This window comes from Ipomoea nil, unplaced genomic scaffold (genome assembly GCF_001879475.1).
Source record: "Ipomoea nil cultivar Tokyo-kokei standard unplaced genomic scaffold, Asagao_1.1 scaffold0980, whole genome shotgun sequence".
Taxonomy (NCBI): domain Eukaryota; kingdom Viridiplantae; phylum Streptophyta; class Magnoliopsida; order Solanales; family Convolvulaceae; genus Ipomoea; species Ipomoea nil.
In genome coordinates, this window is record NW_017617408.1 from 1,400,127 (window position 1) to 1,413,943 (window position 13,817).

The 13,817-nt window shown below is 36.7% G+C and overlaps 1 protein-coding gene across 1 annotated transcript; it reads left to right on the top strand.

Annotated features, from left to right (window-relative positions):
* Positions 1 to 7,714: 7,714 nt before the first annotated feature.
* LOC109179765 lies at positions 7,715 to 9,146 on the top strand. Its single transcript, XM_019329260.1, has 2 exons — positions 7,715 to 8,561; positions 8,665 to 9,146. Exons 1-2 carry the CDS (start codon positions 7,715 to 7,717, stop codon positions 9,144 to 9,146), a joined length of 1,329 nt encoding a protein of 442 aa, XP_019184805.1.
* Positions 9,147 to 13,817: the final 4,671 nt, after the last annotated feature.

A 13,817-nucleotide genomic window follows, 5' to 3' on the forward strand; every position in this document is an offset into this window, starting at 1 on the left:
TATGCAATTCTGAATGTATAGTTATGAAGTTATGTATGTGTAGTTATGCATGCAATTCTGAATGTATAGTTATGAAGTTATGGATATGTAGTTATGCAATTCTGAATGTATAGTTATGAAGTTATTGATGTGTAGTTATGCAATTCTGAATGTATAGTTATGAAGTTATGGATGTGTAGTTATGCAATTCTGAATGTATAGTTATGAAGTTATGGATGTGTAGTTATGCAATTCTGAATGTATAGTTATGAAGTTAATGGATGTGTAGTTATGCAATTCTGAATGTATAGTTATAAAGTTATGGATGTGTAGTTATGCAATTCTGAATATATAGTTATGAAGTTATGGATGTATAGTTTAAATTATGCACAACATAACGCTGTTAACGGCAATCGAAACTGATTTTTTTTTTTAAGTTGGACGTCAAAACGCCGTCGTTTTGCAACCGTGTGCACCATTTATGGTGCACATGGTTGCACAGCATAACGCTCCATCATAATGTAGTTGGGTATTAGGTTAAATTATTGTGATAGATTTGATTTTTTTATGGCTGAATTGTTTAGTTGGGCTAATACGAATATGATAGGTTATGTAAATGCATATTTTTGTTTTGTTTTGTTAAGCTTTGTATTTATATAGTTTCATTTAATTTTTGATAAATAGTCTATTAGTAATGATATATTAAAAGTTATATATTTTTTATTTTTAAAAATTATTAACTTTTATTAAAAAGTAACTTAATATAATTTTTAATAAATATTAACTTTAATTTAACACTATTAATAAATTTTTGACAAATCTTGCATTTTTTTATTTTTTATTTTTTATTTTTTTGTTCTATGTGTCTATGTGTGTGTGTGTGATATATATATACATATACATACATACATATATATATATATATATATATATATATATATATATATATATATATATATATATATACCTAGCAAGATCTTTATACAACTGCGTATTAGGGTTAAAATATTGATATGATCGTTAATTTATTTTTAGGCTTTGGCCATGACAATTATAATGAAATGTTGTTAATATATATTTTTATATTTTATGTTTCTTTCATTGGGCTTTGTATTTTTTTGAGTATTATCGACTCTATTACAAGATAGTATATATGTGTTAAATATACTCTCTATCTGTTGTACATGGAGCTTTGTATTTATCCATTTATTAGTTGTATTTTTTTATTTATTTAGATGAATAAAATAATATTAATGATTATCTTCTACATGTGTGTGCGTGTGCATATATATATATATATATATATATATATATATATATAGGGACGCACTCAGGTGCGAATAAGTGCCCAGGAAAGAAATGCTAACGAATCAGCGCGTGACACGTGTCCAGATCTAATAACTTAAAAAACGCGATGGCATTTTCGTAAATAATTGAACATCAAAGTGCAAGTAAAATCTCTTATAAGTGCACCTATTTTCACCTATAAGTGCATATAATTTTGCCTGGTTAGCATTCACTTTCCGCAACCATTCATGCACCTGGGTGTGCTTATAACTATATGTGCAACTATTTATAACTATAGGTGCAACTATTTATAACTATAGGTGCAACTACTTATAACTATATGTGCACCTACTTTCACCTATAAGTGCATGTAATTTTGTCTTGTTAACATTCATTGATCTGAGTTCAGCGGGTAGTAATACTCCTGAAAACCACTCGCAAACATTCATACACCTAGATGCAACTACTTATACTTATGTGTGCAACTACTTAGAACTATAGGTGCAACTACTTAGAACTATAAGTGCAACTAAGTATTGATGCTCAGTGTAAATTTTTACTTGCACCTATAATACATTTTACATGCACTTGTAATACATTTTACTTGCACTTCGATGTTCAATTATTTACGAAAATGCCACCGTGTTTTTTAAAAAAATCAGTGTTTCTCATCCGTTAGATCTGGACACGTGGACGAACAGAATCCATTCCTATTTCGCGCCTGGGCGAGCCGTTCGCACCCGAGTGCAACTCTGTATATATATATATATATATATATATATATATATATATATATATATATATATATATATATATATATTTATTTATTTATTTATTTATTTATTTGGTTATTTATTTATTTATTTATTAGGACTACGCATAATATATAATATCTTATATATTTTTAATTTGCATAATTGTGTTTATATTGTAAATACATTGAATTATTTAATTCAAATTTTTTTAATCTCGTGTGGATTCAATAACACAATGTTTTATAATATTTTTTGGTAAAACTTTGTTACGTTCATTATAAACAAACAATTCAATATTGCAATAAAAATATATATTGAGGAACGAATTTTGAGGATTAATATTTTATTCTATCATTTTTTTTAAATCTTATCAACAATAAAGTTATATATTTTTATATCGTGCATCACACGGGTAGAATACTAGTTGTTGAACTAGTCGTTATATCATGGACCATGGTCTAAAAAGGGCTGTCGTTACATCATAACGGAGGCCGTATTGTTGGTGTGTTAATTACAAAATGAAATTACACTGTATCTAAAATCTAATTGTCTCATATTGTATTTGTATTATCAAATGAAACTGTAATTGAATTGAAATGAAACTATAGTTGTGTTGAAATGAAACTGCAGTGTATATAAAATGAAACTGAATAACATTTTCATATATTTGAGTGTATATTGTCCAATGAAACTGTAGTTATATCGAAATGATACTGTAGTTGTGTTGTAATGAAACTATAGTGTATATAAAATGAAACTGAATTACAGTTTCACATATTTGAGTGTACAATGTCGAATGAAACTGTAGTTATATCGAAATGAAATTGTAGTTGTGTTGAAATGAAACTGCAATGTATATAAAATGAAACTGAATATATTATACAAACAGATTTACTTTTATGCTGAACGTCGCGTACGGGTGCCGTTTTCTTCTATTAAAAGAAACGACACCGTTTTGGTCATGGTCTACAATGCTTTGTGGACCGCGGCACACGGTATAATTGCTCCATAGAATGAGGAATCGTTTGGAACCTATTGCTTCAAGTTCGTGCCTATGCCGTGGATTACATCACTTGGAAACAGAGTATACGGCTTGTTTGATAAATAACTGATAACATAAATTTGAAAGATCAGTCATTTTGATATTTTGGCCTCAGTCAAAACACACATTAACATTTAATAATATGACAATTTGGAGCAGCAATATTCGTCTAAATCACAAATTTTATAATCATATTTTGCAGTGTTCGCTTATGGCATTTTGGGAAAAGATTGAGCCTTTTTGGCTTCTCATTTATACACGGTATAATTTGACGTTGTTTTTTTTAGAGGGAGGGGAGGGGAGGGGGTAACCCAGCTAGTTTAATTCCTAGCTCTCGTTGCCTCGTCAATGAGCCAACTCTTCGCCGCATCAGCTTCTAAATGTCTCAAGAACTCATCTGGAGGGTTTGTGAACTCAATCCAATCACACCGTCTTCTCACATCTAGATTGGCAATGGTGTCCAACACGTAATTTTGATCTCTCATAATGTGTTGAACTCTGGCTTCCCAGTCCTTGTTCAGCCAGCTTTTGCACTCACTAATGAGTCGACCACAAGGCCCGAGGATCTCTGTATTTGAGTTGATCCAGTTAACCACCTCTTGCGAGTCACAAAGGAAACAAACATTCGTCTCTCCACTATTCCATGCCCATTTAATTCCAATATAGAGAGCCCAAATATCGCTTTCTGCTACAGTGTCATCCTTCACCATGCAGCTAAAGCCTATCTTCGAATTGCCATCTGCATCTCTCATTAATCTTCCACATCCCACAGGTCTGTCAACATTAATAAAAGAAGCATCAGTATTCACTATAGTGCACTTACCGTATTGGTTGTTTGTATTCTTGCATTGTACTTCCCTTTGTTTCTGGAATGCCTGAAAATTCTGAGCAGCAAAAACGTTGATCCACTCCACTTTGCGCCTCTTGTCCCAATCTTCATTGTTACTATGTGAATTACATCACTTGGAAACAGACTATAGGGCTTGTTTGATAAATAACTGATAACATAAATTTGAAAGATCAGTCAAAACACACATTAACATTTAATACTATGACAATTTGGAGCAACAATTTCGTCTAAATCACAAAATTTACAATCACATTTTGCAGTGTTTGCTTATGACATTTTGGAAAAAGAAGGAGCCTTTTTGGCTTCTCATTTATACACGGGATAATTTGACGTTGTTGAACAATGGCAGATGAATTAGTCCCATAAACGATGGTTGTCTTAGCGATGGAATTATGGAAATACAAATACAGATAATGTGTTGCCACATTAAGGTATATCTCCCCATAATTAGAAACAAAATTAACGTATATGGGATTAAAAGTCAATGTTAAATAAGGACATGTGTAAATTTAATTAGGATTTAAACACGAGATTTAGTCGTATTAAGTTACCTTAAGCCTCGTTTATTTATTGTAATAACGTGTCGGTTAGCTTATTTTACTTATAAAATAAAATTATAGTATTAGTTACGATATTTTTAAATTGGAATAAATTTTATATAGGCCATTGAATTATATGTAAATTTGCAATTGAACCATCCAATTTAAAAATTGCAATTAGGTCTATGAATAATATAATGTCATGCAATTAAATCAAAATTGACTTTTATATCACTAACTAGTATTTCTATGCGCGATGCGCAAAAATTGATGCCCAATATTAATACTCTATATTAAAATCTTAGATTTATTTAGATTTTAGATATTTATATTATATAATAATAATAATAATAATAATAATAATAATAATAATAATAATAATAATAATAATAATGTATATAAAACTCCAATATATAATGTCTATATATTATTAGCATTGAAGAAGATAAGAAAATATATAGTGGATGCATATGCATGGCAGCAATAGTGGAAAAAGATAATGGAAGTTATAATGGTAGGGGTATTTTTGTCTAAAATATTGTATAGTACAACTCTTATAGCATAATGTATACAAAAAAAGTAATGAAAAAAATGGACATAAATGAAAGGTATAACTTTCATTCAGACTTATTAGTTTTTAGATTTAAATAATTAAGATAATAAATATATACTTTCCTCATCATTGAATTTTTTGTTTTGTTTTTGTTTTATTACTACTAACTATATTACAATTAGTTATAAAATCATATCTTGTGTCCTCGACATTGCATTACACCAATAAATAAATAAATAAATAAATAAATATATATATATATATATATATATATATATATATATATATATATATATATATATATATATATATATATATATATATATATTGTTATTCCCGTTAGAGCCTTAAAATCATTGACTTTTATTATATTTATTAGTTTTTTACGCGCATTACACGATTGAGAAAATGCCCAATATTTTTTTTTAAATAAGTACTTTAAAGTATATCAAGGCAAGATTAAATTAGAATTGTTTATGTATAGATAATTGAATGTTGAATTTGCATATTTAAATAGGTAATTCTAAGTTTACAAATGCAAGATAATATAGTCAAGATTGATTATAATTGTCAATAAAATAATTGTATAAGTATGGTTGAAACCAAATACAGGACATAAGGGAGAGCAAATAAAAATTAGGGCATAAAATATTAAATATATACTAATATTGAAGAGTGAACTGCTGATTACCAAACAAGGACATTGCGAGGTAGTTTCCCACTTCAATTTGTTGTGTGATTTGAATACTCTTTTTTGTCAATAAATCTCCCAAGTGGTTAATATGATTGGCTTAATTTTTTTTATTTTTTTAAAACAATTATTATTATTATTATTATTATTATTATTATTATTATTATTATTATTATTATTATTATTATTATTATTATTATTATTATTATTATTATTATTATTATTATTATTAAATATATGTATACCCTTAGGTCATTTTACATGTTAATCTAAACAGCTAACTTTTTCAAATATTTTTTTACCAACCGTTGATATAATTCACTGGTCAAATTCACTAATATAATCCGCTAACGCTAACCGCTAACTGCTGATTGTCAAACAAGGACGTTGCGAGGTAATTCTCACTTTAATTTGTTGTGTGATTTGAATACTCTCTTTGTCAACAAATCCCTCAAGTAGTTAATATGATTTCCTTTATTAATTATATATTTTTTTAATTTTTTCATGGTATTAATTAAATACTTAGTAAATAAATAGAGTTAATTCCATATTTGGTCCTAGACTTATTAGGGTGTCGACAATTTTCATCCTCCATAATTAAAATTGCCATTTAGTAGCCACCGTTATTCAACGGTGGACACTTTTGCTCCTCTGTGAACTTCTTCGTCTCTTGCCCGTCTATGAGAAGGGCAAATAGGTCTTTTAATTGGTCTTCTTCTCTAAGCGTATTAGTCAACTGATTAGTACTTGTACTCCACAACGTTGACGAACAGAACCAGCTCAGAAGTGCGAAGACCACAGTAACCCTAATCTTCTCGAAGGCGAATGCGAAGGCGAGGACGTAGGGAGCAAGCACAATGGAAGGCGTCAGACGAGGCGACAACAATACCCCCGGTAATTTTGGATTTTTATGCGTTGTATGTATACGTATGCGAATAATAGCGAAACCCTAGGTGAATTTGAGTGTTGTGTGTATGTAGTGAACATAATAGTTGCAAAATCGTATGTGTTTTGTTAATGTGTGGTAAAATATGAAATAGGTTGATTTGTTATGCTTGTTGGTGGTATATATAGTGTGAGTTGTGGGAGTTGTGGGTATATAATGAACTGATAAAGTGCAATTTCCTTAGCTTTGCTTTAAATATTCTGTACATGTCAGCGGTTGTTTGTTGTTTGATATACATATGCTTTGAATGGTGTGGTTGGTGTTTCACTTTAAATGTGCAGTACATCTCCATTTGTTTTTGTATTCAAAGGGGGACCACATGGGGTAGTAGCTTTTTTTTTTCTTTGAAAGGCGACCACAATTTGCTTTGTCTGTTTCTCTGTTTTGTTGCTTTGTTGAATTATAATTAGAAAACTGTTTTAATTGCTGTGTTGCTTTGTTGCTTTGTTGCTGTGTTATCTGTTAAATTGCTACATAGATGGAGGAAGTAACACAGCTAAATTCAATCTGAAGTTAAGACATGGTGGTCGTCTTAAGACACATGGAATTGGATATATTGGAGGGGTTGTTAACAGTTTTCATTTAGACATTGATTTGTGGGGCATGATGACTCTTAGGGATACAGTTGAGGAGTTGGGGTACAATATGTTAGACACCTTTAAATATTTCACCCCTACTGGTAGTGACACCCTATTTGAAATAAGTAATGATAGCGATTGTTGGGCTATTTGCGATGTTGGAATGTTTCCCAAAGAGATTGAGGTTTGGGTAGTAGGTGGTGTAGAAGGTGATGATGAAGCACCATCAGTAGAAAGTGAGGGTGATGAAGAATCTGGGGATTTTTTAGATGACTTTGAGAACAGTGCTGATGAAGTGGGAAATGATGACCAAGAGTCTGAGGCCAATGTTGACAACAATGTGTGATGGGGTAAGAGAAAGTGGACAACCAGTAGCTGGGGTAAGAGAAAGTGAACAACCTGTTGGTGGGGACAGTACTAGGGTTGTAGACAATGATCATGGTCTACAATTGTCTGATGAAGACAGTGGTAAGGACAGTGATGAAGAAGGCAAAATGAAATGGCCAGAATTTAGGTCTACCACTCAAATGCGTACCCCAAAATTCTGTGTTGGTTTAACATTTGCATCAAAGGTAGAATTCAAAGATGCAGTCCACAATTATGGTTTCAACAATGGTAAGGAATTGAAGTTTATTAGGAATGACAAAGAGAGGGTCTATGTTAGATGTAAACAAGTTGGCTGCCCTTTCAGAATTAATCTTTGGAAAGTTAAAAATGCCTTGTCATGGAGAATTGCCAGTTATAATGAATTGCATGATGGCTGTGGTTGGGTTTATGAGAACACCATGGTTAAATCAACTAGGATTGCAAAGAGATGGATGAAAGAGATTGGTGGCAACAGCAACTGGACCACTGCAGAATTTAGAGAGAGGGTTAAAGCAGATGAGGGGTTTGATTTGTCCACCAAGCAAGCCTATAGAGCTATGAGAAAGGCAAAGGAAGTCATTGAAGGTGAAGCTATTGAATTTTTCAACAAAATATGGAGCTACAAGTTGGAGATTGAAAAAACAAATCCTAACACCACATGCAAGGTAAAGGTAAGTGACTTACTATATGATGGAAAACCTAGGTTTCTAAGGATGTATTTCTGCTGGGAGGCTTCAAAGGAGGGATATAAGTTCTGTAGGAAGCTAATTGGAGTTGATGGTTGTCATCTAAAAACAAAATTTGGAGGTCAATTATTAACAGCTATTGGGATTGATGGGAATGACAGTATCTTCCCACTGGCTTATGCCATTGTTGAAGGAGAAACCAAGGATTCATGGATCTGGTTCTTGAATTTCATTAAAACAGACCTAGAAATCACTCGAGAAGAAGAACACCAGCTTACATTTATCTCAGGTATAAACATTTATCTCATACCAGTGTATGTTTTCTGTTTTCTGTTTACATTTATCAAAGGAAGCTAATTGTAATATGTTTTCTGTTTTTAAATTGGTTGCAGACAAACAGAAAGGGCTTCTACCAGCTTTTGTAGAAGTGTTTCCATATGCCTCACATAGATTTTGTGTGAGGCATCTTCATGGGAACATGAAGCTTGCAGGATTTCAAGGCAAAGCAATGAAGGATGCACTCTGGACAGCAGCCAAGGCAACTACAGTTAACAGCTTCAGAGAAGCTATGTTAGAACTCAGGAAGTTGGATGAAGAGGCTTATCAGTGGCTAGGAGATAAACACCCTTCAGAATGGTCAAGGTCACATTTCACTCCCTTTGCTAGAAGTGATGCCTTAGTTAACAACATTTCTGAAAGTTTCAATGCCCTTATAGTAGATGCAAGGAAACAACCTCTGATTTATTGTCTAGAAAGTATTAGGAAATTGTTGATGACAAAGTTCTTTGAAAATAAACAAAAACCTGTGAAATGGAAAGGTCCTTTCTGTCCTAACATAATGAAAAGGTCCTTACCATTACCACTGGTAAAATAAGCAATTAACAATACAATAAGCCCACATACAACAAGCAGCTTCATTGAACTACATCTTTTGCTCCTACGCATATCCTTCAAATCACCATCTTCCCCTCTTGGAACACTTCTAGGCTTTGATTTTAATTTTGCTATTTCTTCTTCACATTTGTTAATTCTCTTCAGAAGCCCCGGTATAATCCTCTTAGACCTAGGGCACATTGGAGGATCATACCACTTCACATAATTGTAAATTAAAGAAATGCATATGTATTATTTTTTGTTGTAGCTACTAAATTATTATTTAATAAGAGTAAAATAGAGTACTAATTATGCCAACTTTGATTAGGATGAGGTTCGAACCTAAGACCTTTCTTATTGAAATCAATGAGTAAGTTAACGGTGAACTAACAGAAATTAACGGAAAAGATAATATTTAATGGAAAAGTTAACGGAAAATCATATTCATTAAGGACAAATTAGGAAATCTTAAGGAAAAATTAAAATCTGATCAATCTGAGCCCTTCATTTGATTAAAAAAATTTGACCGCTATTTTTTCTACCCATTATAGGCCTAACTCTCTTGGGATCTTATTAGTATAGTAGATACTAGTATTTTATATGCATTATATGCAAAAATACGTGCCAATATTGATTATTAATGTTAAAATCTTAATTATATTAAAATATTTTTAAAAATAATAGTATTTTTTAATTCTCTATTGCAGAATTTATATTATATTAAAAATATAGTTGATAATTTAAGTAATTATTATGGTAAGAGTAATATTGTTAAAGTAAGAATTTTAGATATAATAAATTACTAAATTTCCTCAAAAAAAAAATTACTAAATATAAGTATGATAACGGTTGGTTTTAGGATTTTTGGGCCCAGGGAGGTCCAACACAACCTTAGTTGGTGGATTCACCTTTCAAAATAGAACGCAAGTAACTTGCACGAAAAATGAATAATCCTGATATGTATTGTGGGTCTGCTCCCGCCCTCCCACTTTTACATTCTCAAGGAGCCCTTTTTATAGTGGGTCACCCTTTGGATCATTTGAAAGCTTACATTTAAAGGTCATAAATTAGCTTATTAACTCTAGGGGCCGTTGGGCAGCTGTTACTAGGTCTCCTAACGGCTTGCATGACTGGGCCTTTTAATAGGCCTATTAAATGCCAACGGCTATTTTTAGGCCGACTTCTTACTCGCGCCGACCTCGCGCTCGCCCCGACCTCCAACTCGAGCCGACTCCCTGTGTTGGCCTGGTTCTATCTTTTGGGCCTATCATTCTCTGGGCTTGATCCTTTTCCCTTCTTGGGCCCTAAGCCTGTTGGGTCCGTACCCCATCAACTAGTCCCTCACTTTTCAATATTGAGCCCCCATCTAGCTTGAATATTGGAAAGTATCCGCCTTCTTCTATGAAGACTGTGTGGATTATTCCTTAATCTCTTCTTCTTAATGTCCGAATCACTGCCGGATCTCCTGCGATTTCCTTGATTCTATCCTCTTGATTTGTTTTCCTTGGCTCCTGATTTGCACCTCGAGCCTATAAATGGCGCATCCTGCCTTCATCCAACTCCATTTTCCTTGTCATCATGGGTCGTCCGCCGATCAGAGGGAAGAAAATTGACTTCGGGTCGCCATCCCGTTCCCCTCCCGCCAAACGGTCGAGATCCGAGAAGGGGAAGAGGAAGGTTCGTAAGCCTGCCCCTCGTAAGCACTCTGCTGGTTTTACCTCTTCTGGTTCGCGGATGACGGAGGAGGTTCCACCTCCGCCCGTCGACCCTTCTCCTCTGGTCGGTCCACCTCCTCAGACTATGGCTCGTGTAACGGGTGAGGACGGGACCTTTGTGGAGGTGGCCGTCCCGGAACAACTAGCCTTTCAAATGACTTTCACAATCCCGCTGCATGACCCTGCCGAGCGAGCCTCTGATCTGATGTCGGATGCCGACTATGCTCGCTTCCTCGAGCTGTACCCGGAGGACGAAGCACAAGTGGTTCTTCCTCTAATGCCGGCCTTCTGGGACACAGTATGCCCCTCCCCCGGTGGTTCTGGTTCGTCCGACGAAATGGCTTTCCTAGATGAGCCATATTCACCCGAGAAGTGAGTCGGGCCGACTGAGGGGTTGAGCAACTGAGTGCAGAGATTCATGGTGGCGAGTGAGGAATCTTGGGGAGAACCTACTTAGTATTTTTTAAATAAAGTTTTCCCTTTCTGTTGATGTACCTGAACTCTTTTAATAAGAAAGGCGAATTATCTTGGTTTCCTTATTTTCCTTCTTTCCTCTCGGACGTGTGATTATGTTTTCATAATAATGCTCCTTGCATTCCCCGAGGTTGGTCGCGTGCTTCCTAATTTGTAATCATTCCATATCTAGGGAAGATTATATTCTTCTGACGGTGCCAGGCATCTTTCCTTATTCAGATGGGATTGATGGAGGTTTTCCTGACATAGATTCCTGATCTCGTCCAATCCTTCACCCATGCCAAGAAACGGCAGTTTCCTTTCTCCGAGATTGGCTCTGTGATATCTGCGCGTCCCGGTTATAAATAGGGCCTCCCTCTTCATTTGCCTATTGTGCTTCCCGTATTTCTTTGTTGCTTTCCTTCCCTTCATCTTTCTTTCTCCATGAGCTACAGGGATGGTGAACGGCGCTCCTCCATTTGTCTGAAGGAGCAGGCTCGTCTGAAGGCACTGAGGCAGCGAAGGCTAGCCCATGGTGGTCGTCTGGTAGGAGATTCTGACTCGGACCCCATCGTGGTTTCACCGGACGCTCTGGACGTGGCACCTGGGGACTCGGTCAACCGACGTGTGGAGCCCGTGGTAAACGAACTGCCGCCGGACGAGGAAGATGTATGGGAGGTTCCTCCTCTTTTTGGGGTGGCCAATTCTCCAAGTGCTCTGGAAATTCCCCTTCAAATGGTTGATGACGGGGAGCCGCCGGTCTTCTTAGACAATACTCCGGACGAGACGTTAGCCCCAGCCCCGTTCATACCTCAGCTATTCCTGGAGGGCCCACCGCTGCCTGCTGCTGAGCCCTCGTCCCGCCCCTTTGAGAGGAAGGCAGACCCATGATCTTGCTTTTTCTTTCTATGTTGTCATCTTGCATTTGGGCCATGCTCTACTGATGTATGCTTTCATTTTATCAATAAAACGTTGTTTTCCGGCTTTCTTTGGGATCGAATGGTTCCCCCACTATTCGGGGCTTTAGGCGGCGTCATACCTTTAGCTCGCGGGCCCATCATCTGGGCAGATGGGTCCATTTGATCCGACTATTGGGCTTGGTCGATGAATAGTCTAGGCTCGGGGCCTAAACATAGCGTGGGGTCGGCTCAATGTCTATCCCAGAGTCTGCCATGGTCGCGTCGTTGGTGCTGACTATATACTCGGATGAGCCTATGGCTTGTCCGCGAATTGGCCTATTATTCGAGCGAGCTAGCCATTCGAATCGCCCTAGAGGGTTGTCCCAGAATCAGGTTGGGCCTGGGATTCGGCAGGCCGGGTTGCTTTGACCCTACGTATGCCTAGACGCGCCGTCTGAGCCAACCCTAGTCTAACCGCCATTCCAGTTTTCGAGGGGCATTAAATGCTTTTCGCATCAATCAACCCCTCTTGACAACCAATGGGCTCTTGACACGTGTTGGCCTCTTGGGATTCTCCCAAATTATAAGTTCTCCTTCCCCCCTCTTCACCGTGCATACTTCCTAAGGCAAGAGACAGTGATCAAGAACTCCACTTCTCCGTCCAGCTCTCTCAACTCTTCCGGTGTTTTCAGGTTGGTGGCCTTCTGTTTTTTCTTCAAAAATATCGTCGTCTTCCTGTCCCTCGCCATCTCGCCTCCCGGTGGTATCTTCCACCATTTCTTCTCTGTCCTCTTCTCCATCTTCTTCTCGTCGTCCGTCGATGCCTTCTGATCTTCCTTCCCCATCTTCTTCTCAGCTAGCCCCCTCTTCCCCAGGGGCAGCTGTTCCTTTGAGTCCAGCCCCACTAACAACGGTGGCGGCTCTTCCCGACGGCGTTCAACGGCCTAAGGGTAGCTTTGAGTCCGTGGACCCTCCGGCGCCTACTCCGTCGTTGATGACGGAGGCAGATTTCGAGATGGCTCGCTTTCTGCTGGGCCCATCGGCCGACGTTCTTCCTCCGGGGAACCGCTCCATTTTTGACCCGCCGGAGAGTTATGTGGGCATTCATCTACATTCGGTGGCCTTTGGTTTCCGAGTGCCACCCCATCCTTTTCTCTCCTTATTCTTCCGTTATTACAACCTGGTCCCCGGTCAGCTGGTCCCTAACTCCCACCGCCTTTTGGTCTGTTTCATAGTCCTCTGTCGATGGTGGCTCTGTGACCCATGTATAGAACTGTTCCGGTGTTTGTACTCGGGGCTTTGTGCAAGTATCCCATCGTCCGGGGTGCGTGCTATTTGAGGATCTTCCAGACTCTGTGAAGGACTGAAAGCCATTCTCCTTCTTTATTCGTCCTTCTTTTTCTTTACCTCCTTTTACATTTCCGACCATATGGTCAGCCACCCTCTTTAAACCTTGCCCCCGGCGAACTTTCTTCACTAAAGAGGCGACCAGGGGTACCAAGTTTCTGAAGAGGATAGGGACTTACTGTGCCCAACGATGGTCGCGTCTTCGAGCTATGGCGAAGTGGGGTCTTTTACCTGCTGGGGCGGCCACCACAGGTAGTC

Excerpts from the sequence above, each read along its gene's own strand:
- LOC109179765 (XM_019329260.1), top strand. The coding sequence starts at position 7,715 with ATGAAATGGCCAGAATTTAGGTCTACCACTCAAATGCGTACCCCAAAA. Across the intron at positions 8,562-8,664 it reads CCAGCTTACATTTATCTCAG|ACAAACAGAAAGGGCTTCTA; the intron begins GTATAAACATTT and ends AATTGGTTGCAG.